The sequence below is a fragment of the Centroberyx affinis genome, unplaced genomic scaffold (assembly GCF_046629955.1).
Source record: "Centroberyx affinis isolate AG114_WGS23_722 - 3 ecotype Tasmania unplaced genomic scaffold, CSIRO-AGI_Caff_v1 ptg002023l_1, whole genome shotgun sequence".
NCBI lineage: Eukaryota > Metazoa > Chordata > Actinopteri > Beryciformes > Berycidae > Centroberyx > Centroberyx affinis.
Window position 1 is genome coordinate 8,530 of NW_027280362.1, and position 19,499 is coordinate 28,028.

Sequence of the window (19,499 nt, forward strand, 5' to 3'; positions counted from 1 at the left end):
AATAACCTTATTACATGGCTGGTAGATTTAGTGCTTTCAAGATACTTTTTCATGATAATCTAGTTTGAGGAAAAAAAATAATCATGAAATAAGAACAAAAGTTCTCGAATCAACATCGATTTAACCGTTTCAGACAAACAGCACCAGAACACAAAAAAATATCTGCCAGTATAGGAAGATAATAAAATCACCTTTTGCAGTGGACTGAATGTAAAGAAATCATTAAGACTGCTCAGATTGCTAGATGATTTCTGTAACAGTATTTACGTTAGAGAAATATAAATGATAAATGAGTAAATCTGGAATTATGAAACAGACAAATGGCATGAAGCCGATTTCTTTACTGAAACAAATGATCTTTACAAAATGCTTGAATGATAATCTGGAAGTCCAGTATTTATCTTCAGTATCACGTAGATGGGGAACAGGCCTACTGCTGACCAGGAGGAGACAACAGAACAGACAGCTCATCTCATGGCTGCACAGTTAACATCTCAAAATAGACTACATGACATTTATAGCTCTCACAGACTTCTGTGAAAATACACATAGAACATGTTTTACAAAACAACGCAATAAAATAGAATAGAAAACTCCCCCCCCCCTTCCCATGTACAACTCTGTTCATACTTTGTGAATAATATAAATTCATTCTGCACTGGACTGATGAAAGCACAGACTTGTAACTGGTGATAACTAACTAGAAAACTACCATTCCTCTGTCTGAAGTCTCACACTGTGACGAGAGCAAATTACAGGCAAACGATGGACATCTGAAGGCCACCTTGTCCCTATAATAAGTGCATTGTGATGGATGAACTTGGCCAAGTGGAGAAGGGGTACACTACAATCCGTAAGACGTCTTATAAATGTACAATTAACATTCTAAAAACATACTTTTTGACAAATTAGCAATGGCAGCACACAACAATTCAAAATGTCCTCTCAAACTGGACTTAAATAAAAGTGCAATGCACAACTTTCAGTAGAAGAGTAAGGAACCAACTGGATAGACAAAGCGCATTAAAAATCAGAATGGATTCTTTTAAAATTCATCTATATACTGTAGAAAAAATAGAACATACCTCATCAACCTCAGCCTCCACAGCATTACTGCAGACTCATGTCTGTATTGCAGAGGTTACTTTCTCAAAGCACCATAATAAATAGGCTGGTAAAAACAACTCTAAAAATGGAAAAGCTATATTCATCGCTTCTACAAAATTAAGTGTAAAGGAATGCAGTTAATATTGTAGCAATAGAGGAGGCATATCAGTGAATTAAATGGCATTGCTCCCTCTTTTAATTAAACTTCGGTACACACGGCACCCCAAAACTCTGAAAATAAGCAACTGGCAAAGTTAATTGAAATGTTTAGTAAAGAGCAGTTCACTTATGTTACTGCAGATGAAAAGCAGTAACCTCAGCCTCGCCCGGTGCAGGGGTTATGTTTTTATATTGGTGCATTATTGTCAAAATGCTACGTTAGTGAGCGAATGCCATCGTCTAGTATTGCTTTCAGTAACACTGTCGTTCATGTGTAGACACAAAAGTTATTCGGCACTGCAGGGGCTGCATATCAGCTACTGCACTTGGCTTGGAGTTTCCTTCCCGGTGTAAAGATGAGAACGAAAAATGCTGTTTCCTAGGTCAGTGGTTCTCAACGTGGGGTCCGGGGACCACCAGGGGTCCTTGAGGGGGTTTCAAGGGGTCCCCAGCAAATTGATGCATTTTTAAACTTCACCATTATTTCATTTACAGTGAGTTAACACAATTAGAGAATGTAGGAGAATGACTGTTTTGATCATAGTTTCACTGTTATCTCTCTACCTACAATACAGATAGTCCTGGAATTCTGGACAAAATCATATCTAACAATAAAAATATTGTCAGTTATGAGTCAGAGAGACGAAATCTCATCAAATGGGGGTCCGTGGCACTAATGTGGACTAAATTAGGGGTCCTTGATATGAAAAAGGTTGAGAATCACTGTCCTAGATCACAGCCAAACAACAAAAATACACTCCTATTTCAGTTAATGAAGCTGTGTGAATGAGCAATAAAAAAGGAAAACAAAAGTCAAACAAAACAAAATAATACAGCCCAATGTGGGGTTCCTGAAGGAAGTCATTTTGAGCTACACTCTCTCAGTGGCTAGCTGCTAAGTTAAGGTACAGTGAGCACAGTTCCAGTCTATCAGTGCTGGTGGTCTGCGGATGAGTAGACACGTTTTGAGCGACTACTCCATGATGGCTCTGTAAATCACAGGTTCAATGTAGTCCCCTCTGTAGCGTGAGTTGATCACCCTCTGTCTCTTTGAATCCTGGATGATCTCCTTCTCTTCGAAGATCCCGTCGAAACGCATGTCTGACGCCTTGGACTGGAGAGAGGGAGAGAGGGAGAGAGAGAGAGAGAGAGTGTGTTAGAAAAATGGGGGATTCATGTTTTTGGTTTGGACGCAGCAAACGAAACATACTATACTATACAAACCAGTAATTCACCCCTTAATTCATGCAAAATCCCCTTAAAATGAGTTAAGGGAGTTATTAATGGAGGAGACCCCATCAAAACCACTTTAAACACCCCTTAATGTTTGACTGCTTACTTTCTAATTTAATGTAAAATTCAGGGAGACAGGAACTTTCCACTAATAACTCATTAATAACCCTGTAAACCTGCACAAAAGGCATAAAAAAATCCCTTAATTTCTAGTGTCTCCACGAACCAACCTTACTTTTTTAAAGCTGTTATTTTTAATGGATAATGAATGTTTATGCAATGAGAAATTAAGGACATTTCAGGGATAAAATTAAGGGGTTTGGTTTCGTAGTGATATGATCCCCAAATCACAGTTGCTGTTTTTTTTGTTGTTGAGTTAAATCACTTAATGATGCCGTGCAACATTTGTAAATGCCAGTTTGTTTTCTAAACTCAATTGATTTCGTCAATAGAAAATGTCCATAATGTAAGAAACCTCCAGTCACTCACCAGTCTGGACTTGACTCTCTTGGGGAGTTCCTCATCCAGAGTGTAGACATCATCTCTCTTGGCTGTTAGCTGCGAGCCATCCTCAAATTCCACCTGAACCATATAACAGTCGCTGTCAGTGTCTTTCTGGATAAACACAGTAAACATGACTTCTACCCAGTTCTGTACATTTCTCTGCATAGGAGCTGATGCATATTTCTGAACAAATTTTGGTACATACGCTACTTCAGCCTGTAAATATGATGCGATAATGTGCATCGCTTGCACATCTGGACTTACACTATGTCTGCATATAGTCTGTTACCTCCATAGGTAATTTTCATACTGTGAACAGCTTATAATGCACATTTGCTTCAATCCTGTAAATCTGTCAACAAAGATACTCTGTCTTTATCTGTTGTAGTAGTCTCAGTGTTATCTTGTTGTATCTGTATGTTGTTTATTTGTTCTATTCTTATCTCTGTCCTCTCGGGTGCTATGATGACCCAGCTTCCCTTCAGGGATCAGTAAAGCTTCATCTAATAATAATTACTTTAAAAACTATTTGTAAAGTACTTCTCAAAAACAAAGTTTACAAAGTGCTTCATAATAAAGACCAAACAATACAGGATTGGTTGAACAAAAAAACGAAGAGGACAGCAGCCAAAACAAAGAAACAATAGTGAAGAAGAAGAAGAAGAAAGAAAGCACCAGTTAAAATCCTAGCTGCTGCATTCTTTACAAGCTGGAGATACTTTTCATTTAGGCAGGAATAAAAGAGTTGCATTCATCTAGGCAAGAGGGAATAAAAGCATGAATGGCTGAAGCTGAACTGCTAAACGACACTATTACCTGAACAGCAAAGGCTAAGTGAGCATCAAAGATTTATATGAGTTAATGGGGAGCACAGTTTGACTCAAATTCATTAAGGGGGCCAAAGAGTACCATTTCTGATGAAGTGCCTCTGGGAAAAATACAGTTCTTCTCTTAGTCTTACCAGGTACATTTGGATCACATGAGCTGCCACAAATTTGGCCCCATAGACCAAGCCGTCTGTCCATCGCACCTGAACCACCTCACCCTGGGGTGGGGGCCCAAGCTGGGCGCAGTCCCGGCTCTGTCGGACAAAACACACATCTTACAGTTCTGAGCAAAGAAATACATTTCACCAACTGCGCACAGCCGTATCATGGGTTGAACTATTGTTATGTAGAAGGACAAATATTGAAACTTTTTACAGGCAAAGCTCATGTGCCAAAGTAAAAATTCAAACGTCAATGTATACTTTAATGTACTTTAAATGGCAAGATTGAGAAACTACCCAAACCTACCACAATGTCCTCAGGGAATAGATTGTCGCTGAAGGAGCCGTCATCAAAGTTGACTTCGTAAAACGTCTCCTTGGACAGCTGCACCACGTCACACTGGTAGTAGCGGCCATTCTTGTGCTTGCATATCACCTTCTGTCCCACAGTCAGCTCATGCATGGCTGCTTTATTGCGCTGTGATAGCAGATACATTAAATTATTATAGTATTCAGTGACTTCAGTGACTTCTGGGGCCTCTTACCTCATCATAATGCAATCCCAATAAACTGGGAAACTTCCATTATCGGTACAGAAACCGGAAGTGAACAAAACGGTACCAGTGCATCCGGTTACCGGAGTCTCACCGGCCGCTTACCTCGATCTGAGTCGGGCCTTTGTGCCGACAGCAGGTGACGTAGACCACGAAGGGCCACTCATCCGGCTGCATCAGGACTCCGGCAGCCTGGGCACAGGTGGGGTGGTAGGCGGTGGGACAGCGGCCGTGAGAACACTGCACACAGCAGCCAGAGGCCTTCTTCATCCGCTTCTTACAGTAGTAACATTTCTGCCAGAGAGTAAAACACAGGGCCCGAGGCTGAGGAAGCTGCACAGGTTTTGAAATGACTCGGGTAAAGCAGAAACACACTGGCCAGCACATGTGTACAGACCGAGCCTTAAGGTTTCATCTCTTCACATCCCGTCACATCGGTCGCTCCCCTACAAGACTTTACAGTGGTTGGATGTTCCTTCGGTTTTGGTTTCAGGTCCGTTGCGGTTTTGCTTCTACAGGTTGCACTACTAAAATTGTTGACATTTGGATATGTAAAGTGGATATTTAAACTGAACCAAAGTAACCACATACGTCAATTACGGTAGTAGTTATAAACACTGAGACTACATTAGTTTTCTTTTAGAGTTGAATAGGGATAAGTTAGATCTTTTGCTAACGCTTTATTTTCTGGGTCCACAAATTCATTTGTTGAATTCTTAATTTATTTGAGTTAATTTCTTATTTTCGGTATAACTACTACATAATGTAATGGTTCTGTCTTGGAAACAACAGGAGAAATTGGAGGAACTTTCCAACTACCATTTCCAACTACCTCTTCCTCTATTTTCCCTATAATTAGAACATAATTTCATGGTTCTTTCCAGGAAACCTCTTAAGAAATGAACAGTTCCTTTCTAGGAAATTGCAGACCTGGAAAATAAAGCGTTACCAATCTTTTTTTATTTTAGATTTCTCTAGTAGTGGTGATAATGTTTTTGCTACGCAGTACTGTGCTAAACGACACACTCCCAAGAAAAACCCTGGCACTTTGGATAAAAGCCCCTAATAAAAGGCATATGCCATGTTATGCTAACATACAGCAATTATCTGAACTCACTCACCAGTTTAAATCTCTGCAAAGGTATTCCACTTAAATCCACAGGACTTCTTTCAGTGATGTTGACAAAGCGCGCCTCCAGCACGGCCACCGCACACATCACATGTACCCACCTGGAACACACACACACACACACACACACACACACACACAACAGCCATGGTTAACTGCATGCTTATTGGCTATTTTGTGTGTTGTAATGATAATTACTTGACCCTCTTTCTTTGCTTCCAATATTTTTCCAGCGACTCTACTAACAATTTGAATTTTTTCGAAACTTTATTTTAATATAAGTATTCTTTCCCAAAGGATGAAATGATCTTTTTTCATCTGCTTGGGACGCAGGCTGCGGCTTGGGACACAATCAATTTGATTTGAATAACTGAATGTATGCCAGTTCAAGGGTGAGGGACCATTACCAAAAGCCGGATGTACTAAAATAGCTAGATATCCTCTCCTGTTCCTTTCACCCAGTGTCCTGAAGACTCTTCAACAACTTACTTGTTGTTATTGGCTTTCTGCAGGGCTCCGCCCCTCAGCGAACACAAACAGCAATTCTGCAAAGAGGAGACACGATCAATCAACTGTCCAGACATTAAACTTTCTGCAAAAACAAAACGGCCATCAAACAGATACCATGACATTTTGAATTGTATTTTGTGACCTTTAATTCTAAGTCACTTGTCACATTGTGGGTGAAAATGTTTGAGTATTGGCTCTTCCACTGCTGTGGCGTGTTAACTTTATTGGTATCCCTTATTCAAGCAAATGGCTACAGCTAGCTGCAAACAAGCTCATTAGTGCCACCTAGTGATTTAAGAGAGAAATTTATGAGAGAAAATGAGAGTTAAGTGTAACTGTGGTTCTATGAATTCTTGGCTGAACACTGAACATTGTCCATCTCATCTCATCATTGTCCAGGAAGAATGAAATGGAACAAAACATTTTAGCATAACTGAAGAACAAATGCAGAATTACTAAATATATAAGCTGGTATTTAAACACTGAGACTTATCCCATTGAAAAACAACAATAACAAGCCATCTTGAGTAAATGCACCCTGTCAGGAGTGTCCACTGACCTCAGTCATGGCGTTGGCCTTGCAGCATGCACACTTCCACTCCTTGGTCACACTGGCTGGGTCTACACCATAGCAGCCTAGAGTAAACACACACACACACACACATAAACATAATCTGACACATCTGCTGCAGAGCTGAGTTGATAGACAGAGGTGTCATCAGCTGTTTAGAACTAATTATGACATACCTGGGACACTTTTTCCTCTGGCACAACTTTCACATGACAGCAGCCATGTTGGCTCCACATTCCTGCTCTCTGGCTGTCACTAAGTAACTACTGATTCTACACCAGCTCTCCTCAAAAATGTTGGGCATCTCACCATGTTGTTATTGAGGACAGTGGCTATGTTTACATGCACAGAGAATTCAGTTCTTTACCCAGTTGTTAAAGTAACCAGGGTTTGGACTGAGAAATGTAAATGTCATAACTTGGTTTAGAATAACCTGGCCAAGCTTGTACTCAAATGATGAAAAACCCAGTGAAAATGCCTTGTCAGATATTAAATGGTTTACTGTGGCATGGAAACAGCTTATTGCTTCCATTTTTGGTTTTTGATGTCAACAAAAAACAAGGTGGCATCAGTACTTGAAATTACTAGTGGGGTCATCCTTTCTTTCCCATGTATTAGACACCACAGGTGAACAGGAATATTCTGTTAATTTGCATATTCATAACAACAGGAATACTCAATCGTAGGGTTAAACAGATTAACCTGAAAAAGACCTTAACCAGAGTATGGCCAAATTCCAGCTTACTTGTGCATGTAAATGTAGCCACTGTTACATATTTGCAACCAACTCTGAGTTCAAAGTAAAAGGCAGCAACATGGCTGCCCATTCAGTGCAAGCTAGACATATTGTCTCTCTTCAGTGATAGAGGTAGAGTGTAAATACTGACTGGTGTGAACACGGACGCTGCATTGGGAGCAGCTGATGAGGAGGCTGGTTCCGTCCTCCTCCAGGTGGGGCTTGATGGGCTGCTCTTCGCACTCAGCGTCCTCCTCTGTGATGGTGGTGAAGCACATCTCTGGGATCAGAGGCTTGGTCCGCATGCGGCCACCGGACACCATGACGGGACTGTCTACACTGTTCGCACATTCAGTCTGGGAGGAGACAGAGCACATGACAACATGAGGCTGACAACATTAATAGGTGCATGGTATTTAAAGGCTTTGAGAGTTGTGCGATCTTGTTTCTTTCAAGCGAGGAATATTTCCAAATCAAGCTGTTTTTATCCTCCATTTATCTGGAGAAACAGGTTTTTACCTCTTTCATTTACACTACTCGACTCTCTGTATCCCTGCCTCAGTCAGAGGTCCTTCTCTCGTCTCAACTTTAGCATCTTTGTATTGGTTACATATAGTTTAGGAAATTCATTCAAAGATTTTACTTGTCACCTGGCACAGATGGGTCTAGCACCAAGCTATTTTTAATTTTTAATGCCCTATGAGTCAGAGTGTAGCCTGAGATCCTCAGTCAGGCCCCTATTTGCTGTTTCAAAGTATAGATTAAAAACAAAATGTTCCTACTGGCTCTTCCACACTTTAGATTGAAAACAAGAGGCTGCTAAATCTATATCATCTTTTAAATCACTTCTTATAACTCACTTTTATCGACTTGTTTTTCGATATGCATTTATCCTTTATTAAATGTTACTGACCTTCCTTTATGTGTTGCTTTTATGTTCTTGCTTTGCTTTCATTTGTAGCATTTATCTTTTTGTTTTGGTCATTTTTGTCACAAGCCCACTTCTCTAAGGCTACGGCCTCCATGGAATGCTGGCACACAGAACTAGGGCCAGTGGCTTTTATCTAGCATTTAATGTCTGCTTTTATGACTCTAATTGGTCCCTGAGAGTGACAATACAACTGCTTGCCAGTCCACCAGACAAAATGTTTTCTGGTCCATGAGGCGAAAAGAAAATTGAGAACCGCTATGTCAAAATATCTGACTCAGGCCAAGGGCACGTAACATGAACTAGAAACTCACAGCCATTTTGCCGTTGAGGTAGTTGTTTTTAGAATTGACTGAATCCATATTATCTCCTTTTTCCTTTTTTTTTTTTTACCACCAATATCACTATCAATTGCCTGCATATTTATAAAGTGAACTCTGGTGGAAAACGCCATTTTCCCACAGGAGCTCCATAAGTGCAGGATGTGCGTGTTCCCAGCATCTCTACCAGGAATATGCTTAAAATAATAAGAACTGCTGACCAGGACCCAAAATTATATATCCCACACCTCAGTCTTCTTTCTCTGTAAAATGTGCTTTTCCTCCGCTGCCCCTAACTGGACCTGCAACTGTAACCAGCTGTGTCGGTCTCACTGCAGATCTTAGCAGTAAACCCAAGGGAGCTGATGTTTTCCCCATCAACAACAAATGGTGCACAGGTGTGTCTGTGGTGTCAACACTTTGCTCTCTGAGCTTTCAATCACTGTGTTTAATCTGCTTGTCCTCCTGCTCACCCAGGAGAATTTTCCTCCTAATCTTTGCTGCCATCTACATTGCACCTCAGGCAAAGTCAGATGAACCTAAAAGCTCATTAGTGAGATAGATTACAGCACCGAGAACCTGACATCCCAACTCTGCGATCTTCTTATGGATTCCTTTAACCATTGTTATTTGAGAAATGTATCCCCATATATATAAAAAAACCCCACTTTTACTCCAACATTAAAAGGTGCATACCCTATGCAATTCTGACAATACATGTTATCTCTTGCAGTGATGAGGCCTGCCTAACGAAAAAAAACATTGTGAAGTGCAACAATGTTAAGCCAGGGTTTACAAAGGAACTACAATACCTCAAGAAAATGATTTACTTCCACCTGCCTCACCCACTAGTATGCTGCTATAACTTTTAGCTGGTTACTGATAGCTACAGTAAACAGGAAGGAGGAAAACATGGCAGTCATCAGGGTGCAGTGACCTAAAAGCCAATCTACATTCAAAGTTTTTCTTGTCATACACATTTTAGAACTTTAAAATAGTTTAAAGAAAAGAGATTTTGTAAAAAAAAAAAAAAAAAAAATAGATGTCAGTGTGCAGAATTTACTGAGTTTGAGTATGATGAATGGTTTAAAGCAATATTGTACATGATGCTCTTCTCTCTTAAGCAACTAATTGCGGCTTCTGCAATTTGAAAATTGCAGAAGTTCATATTGCGATTTCGATTTTTTTTCGATTAATTGTTCAGCTCTAGTAGGAGAAAAGTTCTACCAATGTTGTTGCAATTCGTACCGGTCTTTTCATTTGACTAGCATGCAACTCTTTGGTTGCTTTGTGCTCACCCGCTGGTACGTGTGGAACAGCATGCAGATGGAGCAGTATGGAGGCTTGGAGCCCATGCGCTGGTTGTACTCCCTCTCTTTCTTCAGGTTGGGAGGTCTGCTCTGCCACAGGTGAGCCAGGGGTTTGGCCCAGCTCTCCCCCTCCAGACCTCCCTCCTCTACCGGCGCCTCCTCTGGCAGCTCTGAGGCACAAAGAACGACAATAACACACATCTACAGATTAGATGCAAATCCAAGGGAGACTATTACAAAACTGAATGACATTTCAATAAAGTGTTATTCGTATTTGGCCAATATTACAGAATTTAAAAGGCAGAGGTCAATACTTTTAATCCTCTTAATAAACATCTTAGGTCCTTCTGGACACTGCTGCTTCATTAAATATAAGCTTGATTATATATTATCAACACATATGCTTTATTTTCATATCTTCACCAAATGTTCATGCAATATCACATGCTATGACATGCATCATAATAGATTATACATACATTCTGGTATGACTGTGTCTTACTTTTGTATGTTGTTTTCTTTTTTTTAAATGTATTTCCTTTACCAGTCTTACTTAATTGTTGCATTTAACGCTTCACCATGGTTTTGATGTAAAGCATTTTGCAATCTGCTTCTACAAATGTGCTATATAACTGAAGACAATGTTGACGTGACAGACCTTCATCACTCATGCCATCCTTAATGAGTGGGTGATGCCGTGGCAGCTTTCCTAGATGGGTGGCTGGCTCTTCGTCTCCAGTCATGTCGTCTGCCCCCTGCTGGAGAAAAACAGCTTCTGTCAGCTTCAGAATCCAGGCTGGATGGTATTTTTCAACACGCGTAATGCAACACATATAGGGCAATTACAGTACTATTATTGCACCTAACGTCATGGAAGTATACCCAAACAAGAGCGGGAACAGATACTGGAAGTGATACTGGCAATAGGTCTGGTAGAAAAGCCCTGATTGCAACATTGAAATGACATCACACACACACACACACAAACACACAATGTTCTTGTTCCTCTTGTTTTAGCTTTTTGTGCGTGATGTCACTGAAATTTGTATAGCACGTGTGAACAGTGAATGAAGTAGAATAAGAGTAAAATGTGCAAAGTGCATAGCGTGCTTAATATCCACAGGTGCACTCGGCTCTGCTCACCCGTCGGTCATCTTTCTCCGTCTCGTTGTCGCTGCTGTCGCTCTTCCTCTCCACCTTGGGCGGGCCTTCGCCGTCTCCGTAGTCTCCCTTGGCGTAGCTGTGGACGTGCAGGACGTCGGCGGGGCTGAGCGTCCTGTGGAACAGCCCGTGCGCCGGGCTGGAGCTGCTGGCCGGCTGAGGGTCCTCGCTGCCGCCCGCCCTCTCGGAGCCCGGAGCCGCCGCCCGGCTTTCGGCCGGCTCGGGGGGGCCGGCGTCCGCAGCCGACACGCCGTTCTTCTCTTTCTTGGCCGGGCTCCGTCTGTTCGAGGCTTTCCTGGCATTGGCTTTAGACTGGGATTTAGGCTGTGGCTTGACATCTTTCTCCTTCTTTGGTTCCACCTTGACTTTCACCGGGTCTGAAAGAAGAATAAGGTAAACAACAGCAAACATATCGCCCCCCCTGCACCAATGCTGCAGGCCCCCCTCTAGCGACTGATAATGTAATAAATGCTGCATAATGTAGTAACTTGTCAAAATGTAAGAAAATGTCCCTCTAAATGGGTTGAATATGGAATAAAGAAAATCATTGAAGTTTCATCTCACATCTCATTATGCTAAAACACTTCACAACACTTCTACCTTTATATTTAAAAGGTATATCTTTTATTATGTGCATATTATATTATATGATTGACACCCAATTGTGATGCTGGAAAACCCCAAAAAACGACGACCTGTTTTTCATATTGCAGTGTCTGTTTGTTCTCAGACATAAGTTGAATTGATTACATAGAGAACCCAAAACAAACAATGATAATTTTCCTTTGCCTTTGAGCCGTGAGGTACCTTTATCTGGCTTGATGGGGACTTTAGCGGGCGACTCCTTCTGGGTCAGCTTGGCCTTCTTTTGCTCCACCTCCCCGGTCTCCCTCTCTGTCAGTTCAGGGTTTCCATCCTCTGGGGCTTCAACGGCATCATACTGACGCTTTGTCCCAGTCTTCGGCTCTGGACTGGAGTATGGAGGAAAGCATCATGAAGAATGGATGTTGTGCTGATTTTCTAGCATTAGTGGCTTAGTCACTACAGGAAAAATAGTGGAATAACTGGTAACAATAGCAGAGATGGCTTTCTCAAAGTCAACGCAGTGAGCGTGAACACAGACCTTTTCTCATCCTGGACAGTATTTGTATTTGTGGCATCCTGGACTACGGCCTCGCCGGGACTCTCCTTTAGCGGCTCCACCTTCTCTCCTTTCAGAAACTCAGCAGCCTCTGGCGTGGGCTTGGAGTGGTCGATGGGCGCGTTGTCCTTCCCCGCCTTCCACAGCTTGTAACGGTCTGGCTGAAACTTGCGTACGAACACGTCCATGGAGATCTTCACCATGTCCTGGCGGCAGGAACACTGGGAGGAAAAGGAGATGGACTTTATCTTGAAGAGCTGTGAAGATACATTGGACTGACACAGAAACGTGCACTCGCACTCAGACACCATGAACACAGTCTTCACATACACAAGATGCAGCCATTTCCTACCACCTGAGATTGACCATTTCTAGCAGCTGAGATCACTAATAGATTCATGAAGCTTTGGTGTACCAGTGTTGCTTGTTTGCCGTAATCAATCCATCGCTGAGTGGCAAAGTTGGTGGATTCAGCACAGTTGAAGCCATGGTTGAAGCCAGCATGATAACCAAAAGGGAACGTCACAATGAACTGCCCAGCCTCCTGAGTGACCTGAACACCAAAAAACATACAGGAAAATAATATAATAATAATATTCATAATTCATTTCTATTTTATTTACTTGTTTGTCTTCACTGCCTGTTTGTTAAGCTCTTTCTAACTACTCCGCTATATAAATAAAGTTTATTATATTGACTTCAGCAGAGACATCAAGTGAATGAAAGGTCACCTTCTCAAATGGTATGCCATATTTTTTCAGGATTGAGGGCGAGATTAAAGTCATCTTGTGCCGCAGGAAAGCTTCGCAGCTCTGAGCGTTCCCTGGAAAGAAACCTGTAAGCACAGCCATCAATAATTTCATTTTTAACAAATTCTGTCTTACTGAGTGTCTATATTTAATAGGGATGGGACGATGTGCTCAACTCAGGATACAATCTGATACGTGATATGGGGTTCACGATTCAATACAGCCACGATACGATGTAATACATAAAAGTATGACTGTGATTATAGTATGACTGTGATTATGTATATATACTGTATATATATAATTCAATTCAATTTCAATATATCGCAACACAAAAATGTGACAATACGTATCGTGGGGCAGAAAAATTAATCGTGATATTAGCTGCATTTTATTCTGTAATCAGTAATCACAAATGAGATGCTTGAGCATCACAGTTTCACAAGCTCTCCATCCAAATTATATTATTTACACTTTGTAATGACGTTTTTAAATTGATTACATTCTAGCAAGCCAATGCCATCGCTAGAAAGATTTGTGGCTCAGAAATAAACAAAATTCTGCATTCAGACTTTGTCACTGAACTTTTATTTATTACATCGTATTGTGGTTGTATTGAATCGTGAAGCCCATATCACGTATTGAATAGTATGGTGAGGTAAGCATATAGTCCCATCCCTAACATTTGGATATTTTTTAAATCAAATGGATAAATTGAGTACTTTGACATATTTCTTGTTATTGTAATGTAATGGTACCCAGTGGTTTCAGATAAAAACAATGCAAATGATCAATTTTACCTGTAGCTTTAAGACAAATATTGAAACTTGTGCCTGGTGCACTAAAATCCAAATAATAAAGGAGTCCCTGTAGGAACCCATTACGTACCCTTGGCAAGTCGTTCCAGTCGTTTCCCATGTTCTGGTGGGACAACATACCTGTGGAAGAACAGAACCGTAGAAATATCAGAAATACTATCATGGCTTTGAAGCAAATATACCTGTGATGTAGCAGGTTATGTACAGTATAAAAAATGAAATAACAGATTTGGGGACTGTATCTGCAGACCTTAGTGGCGTCGGCGATGTTGGTGGCAGAGAGTAAGGGTCTTTTTTTTTTTTTTTTTTTTAAGATATCTTTCCATTCCTTCCAATGTCAGGTGGGATGTTTGCTTGTTGTATAGCCTGTTTTTATAATGGAACACTGTTTTGGAAGTCATGGCAGTGTCAAAACACTGATGTGACTGCAACTCATGAGTACTTGACTAACATTTAGATGTATGTTGTGGTGGAACTCCTATGAATCCAGTTCTATTAGACAGAAATTTCAAGGAATAACTGGACTTTTTCAATTCTAGTTACACAAGCAATTGCCACAATGTGGGGAAAAGGTTTCTGGATTGACACACAGGCAGAAACTTGTTTTTTCTTTTCTGTATAAGACAATGTGAGGATCTGTTAGAGTGACCTTACCAGGACTTGGGCTCTCCGAAGTGAAGGTAGTTGATGCTGTAGAGGTCCATGTCCTCGGTGTGCCAGGCGAAGGTGCTCTTCCACATCCCAAAGTAGAGGTATGGCGTGTTCACTCCTTTGATCTTGATCCCGCTCTCATTCTCCACAGTGTCTAGAATGGTGTTCAGATGGCCGATGTTCCACTCAGTTACATCCTGTGTGGGAGGAGTAATGTATACATAAGGCAAAATAAAAGTAGACCCAGTCTCCCAAACAGGAATTCTCTCTCCTAAATGGTATCCCTCACTATGTTCTCTACAGTCAATAAAAATGCTATTTGTTACAATTCTGTTCTAAAACGTTGGACCAACAGTCAGTTGAAAATCACAGCAGCAGGATCTGTTGTTGAATCTGTTCACCAACGTGTTAAAAGTCAGTTTTCAGTCTATTTTCGTGGCCTCATTAAAATGAATGGGAAGTAAAAATCGGCCAAGTGCCAAATAACCCCCATGTTAAAACTAAGCGCAATATTGCTTAAACTGATAAGGAAAGGAAGACAGGAGAAGAAGAAGAATGGGTTGGTAGTGTGAGTACAAACTTGAAAGGTTTGCATAAACACATTGAGGACATTTCAGTTCCAGATCATGGAACTATCCAATGGCTCAACCCTATTGAAGACTCACTGGGTCGTAGAGGGTTCCACTGACATCAGCTCCGTAGAGAGGAGGGTTGAAGGTCAGATTCTTCCAGAACTTCCTCTCCAGCTCTTCAAAATCCACATATCGGGGATTACAGAACCTGGAGTGACAAATGTTTTCAGGATACTCAGCTGTACTCATGTACAAAAAAAAAACTTTTAAAAGGTAAGTTTTTTTTAGAAACGTCTCCTAACAACCTGACAACATTCAAAAAGTTTTCATGCAAATGTTTTTGTTTCTGACAAGTTGACAGAAGTGTCCTGTTAACATTTGTTGACAGATAGCTTAAACCAAAGCGAACATATAATACACCATCATGAAAACCTTTGAAAAGGTCCTTAGAGGGAGCTTGACTGGTGATCAAAAGGACAGACTTCTAAAAATCCTGAACCTCCCTTTAAAAGCACAATGCAATCCTACAGTCATCGTGTGTAAAACAAGTCATACATTAAATTGTTGTTTTTTTTTTACTGAATATGTAAAGACTGACTTGTCCATGTTGGAGGTCTTGCGGAACTCGCGGACGGTCATTGGTTTCTTCTGGATGTTGTATTGTGTGAAGAGGCCCGACTGGCCGGTCACAACCTGCTGAATGGGAGCGGGAATCACCAGGTCATCGATGTCGTCGTAGGTCCGCCTGGGCTTCCAGTCTTTAGGTGGAATAACCTGCAAAGACAGCATTGAGATTTCTCCATGATCTGCATCACTTTCTTGTGGTCCTGTCCTGTGCAGCTCAATGGGTACAGCAAGGCACCAACACTGCCAGGGTTAGGGGTTCAATTCCCTGTGTAGCTAATCAATGGAAGCAGAAGAGACAATCAAACATCATGAAATCCTGAAAAAGAACAAGAAAATATCAGAAAACTTACTTTTGCCATTCCGGCCTTGTGTGCTCCTTGTGACTCCATGTAGGCAATGTACCGACTGAAGTCTCTGAATTCCTCCTTTGAGGGGTTAAAGGTCATTATCCTGGAGCCGGCAGCTGGGGCTGCTGTGTCTGTGGTCATCCTGGGACTGTTGCTTTGACCTGCACCCTCTGCTCAATGGAACATGGGAATGAACATTTCCTGGTCATACACTATGTTAATACTAAAACAAATATATCCAAGTTTTCAATAGCAGCAATATGAAACATAAGATGACATGCATGAAATATTTTGTGTGCATTGTAGAACATATACATATTTTCTGAGTCTAAAAGTGGCATCATGTGAAAATAATGAAATTAAACAGGGCTAAACAGACATGGTGAGCCTGTGTCTGCACCAATGCCACTGAGACCAATTCATGTAAATTTTTTGCACCCCTAGCATTCCTGTACAGTTTAGACAATGTATTTAATATTAACTGCTAGCTAACACCTTCAAGTGGACAGTGTATCAGAATCACCGTAAAGCAGAGTTTCTTCAACTTTTTCAGGCTGTTACCCAAACTGCGTACATTCAGTGTCATAATGGGATTCACGGTCATGTGCTAGTACTTTACTGACCCACCAGGACAGACAGACCCTCCTTGACCCAACTTGTCTTTGCACAGTATCAGTAACTTTGTGGCTGCGACCTGTCTTCCCCTTTTCACCACTAACGTTACTAAGTTCCTACTAGCCTAAGTTACACAGGCGTGACCAAAAATATATCTCAGAAAAGTTTAGTTACATTAGATATGTGATGTTACGTTACAAGTTGTTTGCAAAACAATGCTATGATAAAGTAGTCAGCCAACAGAGGTGGTGTTTATCTTTTCGCAAACAGGCTATCTAACGTTCTCTCTGGCTTTACAGTCCGAGTTACTAGCATAACACTGGCGACTTAGAGACCCGCCCACTCGCAACTGTAATTGGACAAAATCCTGACTAAATCTGATTCTATGTTTGTGATTGGCTGAATGCCACGTCTGTTAAAACCAGGGCCCACTGACAGTCCCCTTCCTCGGAAAAATATTTAGCTAGTTAGCTAACATGCTATCTGCTGGCTAGATTGTCCTACACGTCAGGAATAAAAAGTGTAGACAACAATAACGCTACCATGACTAAATTCACAAGTAAATAGGAAGTTATTGGCAATTACAGGCAATGCAAGTCGCCCTGTAAAAACTGGGGATAATTTGTTCAAAACAGAAGCAACCGCTAAGTGTGCAGAAGAGTCAGAGATCTGACAGCTGCCTCCGCTCTCAGCTAGCCAACTAGCAAACATGTCTTGTTGCTGACCGTCAGTTTCTTGTGCACAAACTTGGAATTACTCCTAGTTTCCTGCAAACGAGTCATTGCTAAAGTGGTAAACATAAACTTACATGCGCTGAAATGTAGACGAGTTGTTTTTTCTCCTCAGATCACTGCTAGTAGAGTGTAAATACAGACATCATCAGTCCGGGTAGAAAAGATAGTCCTCCATTATTCCAGTGACGCATGCCCAGTGTGTGTTTGTTTACATGAAGCAGAAGAGGGAGGGGCTTCCTTACACTTCAGACCAATCACAACGCCTTATTTCCTATAGACCGTGCCTCCGTTATATATTATGATAATTAAAGAAAACAACTAATGATTGACCTTTTAAATGATGGTGCCCACTTGTGGATTTCCACTAGTGAGTTTAATTTTCATACAAAAAGCCTTTTGCATAGTGCTGTAACACATCATTTGCATGTATCTCCCTGTCTTTCTTTTGTTTCCCCCAGAATCAATTATATGGCTAAATTTAGACTCATATGTTTGTTTACTGTTATATGGGGCCGATATTTGTCTAATCAGATCATAACATCACCCATCTCCTTCCCAAGTACAGACTGTGTGTGAAAAGGGATAAACCTACTGTAAAGACAATCCAAGCTTGGAACAAGGAGAGGGATGACCAGCAGGGACCCTCATCAGTTGACTGACTGTATCACCTCATTGCAAACTCAATAAAATATAAAGTGTAAAAGTACTGAATATACACATACATACATACATATATACATACATACCTCCATCCATACATATCTACATACATACATTCCTACAACCTACATCTGAGTTAAATATCCAGACATACATGCCATCCACTTAGCTTTAACATGGGGGTTATTCAGCACTTAACCGCCATGAAAACCAGAATATAAACTAATCACCAAGATCAGATGCAGCTGGACAAGTTTATAGTATTTGGATTTTTACTTCCCATTCATTTGAATGAGGCCACGAAAATAGACTGAAAACTGACATTTAACACGTTGGTGAACAGATTCAACAAAAGATCCTGCACACTGGCACTGACCTATGTATTTTATTCACTGATTTTATTCAGCTTTTAATACAATGCAGATACACATAGTTCTACAGCAGCTTCTGACCTTGGAAACCAGGTGGAATTGCAATAACATCAATAGAACTTTTTTTAATGCTTTATTACAAGTTCAAACAGGAAATACTGGATGCAATTTCAATTTTGAACAAATGTAAACTGAGTGGAGTAATAAGTAATTTGTTACGTCTACAGAATCATAATCAAAATAAAATAAACAAATGAACCAAATAAATAAAATATAAACAAGTAAACTGAATAAATAGAATACATCTTGGTTTGAGAGCATTCTTACCATCAATTTGTTTTAAGGTTTGCAGAAAAATAGCCAATACTTAAACGCTTCTAATATAGGGGGTGTTTTATAAAATCTACATTTATGAATATAATTTTTTGCAATTATCATCACATCATTAGACAGTAATAGAACGTATCTCCTCCTACACAAGTCTCAGGCACAGCACCCTCCTCACTCCTGTCCCCTTGAGCTATGGTGGCCTGTAATTGACTCAAATAATAAAGTCAAACTTTCACAATAGAAAGGAGTAGGCTAATTACAGCAGAGGTTTTTGTTCCAAAATGTGACAGAAAAGTGATTGTTGAAAGCGAGAAGTCTCAGCACCTGGCCAAGTAATCATCGAGTCATTGGTGTTGATCAACCTCCTGCAGATATAATATGGTCCTTCTGTGCTATGGGGGCAGTAAAAATCTAATTCATTCACCTTTACTTGACTGCCCACAAAATGTCTATTTGAAATGAGTGTTGTCTGATAAGGTTGTTTGGGCTTGTGTTTTATCATCTTTATTGTTTCCTACGAGATGAAACTGCATATGCAAATATGCTGATGACACCGCCCTGGTTTGGGCTGTTGATGATCATGACCGCTCTGACCATGCTTCCAGGCTTTTGGATTGGTCTAAATCCACTTCCTTGATGATCAACGTTGATAAAACAAAGGAATTTATTCGGAA

General features: G+C 40.7%; 1 protein-coding gene across 2 annotated transcripts; it reads right to left on the reverse strand.

Moving 5' to 3' along the window:
* Positions 1-336: 336 nt before the first annotated feature.
* LOC139654009 (lysine-specific demethylase 4A-like) lies at positions 337-17,655 on the reverse strand. Of its 2 annotated transcripts, none has more exons than XM_071531024.1 (22): positions 17,539-17,655; positions 16,119-16,285; positions 15,740-15,915; positions 15,235-15,349; positions 14,573-14,766; positions 13,989-14,038; positions 13,083-13,186; positions 12,767-12,904; positions 12,334-12,572; positions 12,018-12,181; positions 11,193-11,587; positions 10,708-10,807; positions 10,038-10,219; positions 7,643-7,847; positions 6,744-6,820; positions 6,164-6,219; positions 5,667-5,775; positions 4,651-4,839; positions 4,299-4,469; positions 3,965-4,084; positions 2,989-3,081; positions 337-2,380 (listed from the first exon to the last, which is right to left on the reverse strand). In XM_071531024.1, the coding sequence occupies exons 2-22, from the start codon at positions 16,254-16,256 to the stop codon at positions 2,240-2,242; spliced, it is 3,156 nt and encodes a 1,051-aa protein (XP_071387125.1). In that variant the 5' UTR covers positions 16,257-16,285; positions 17,539-17,655; the 3' UTR covers positions 337-2,239. The 2 variants fall into 2 exon arrangements, with proteins under 2 accessions (XP_071387125.1, XP_071387126.1); XM_071531025.1 differs by having other exon boundaries at positions 16,119-16,316; positions 17,539-17,636.
* Between the last annotated feature and the right edge of the window lie 1,844 nt (positions 17,656-19,499).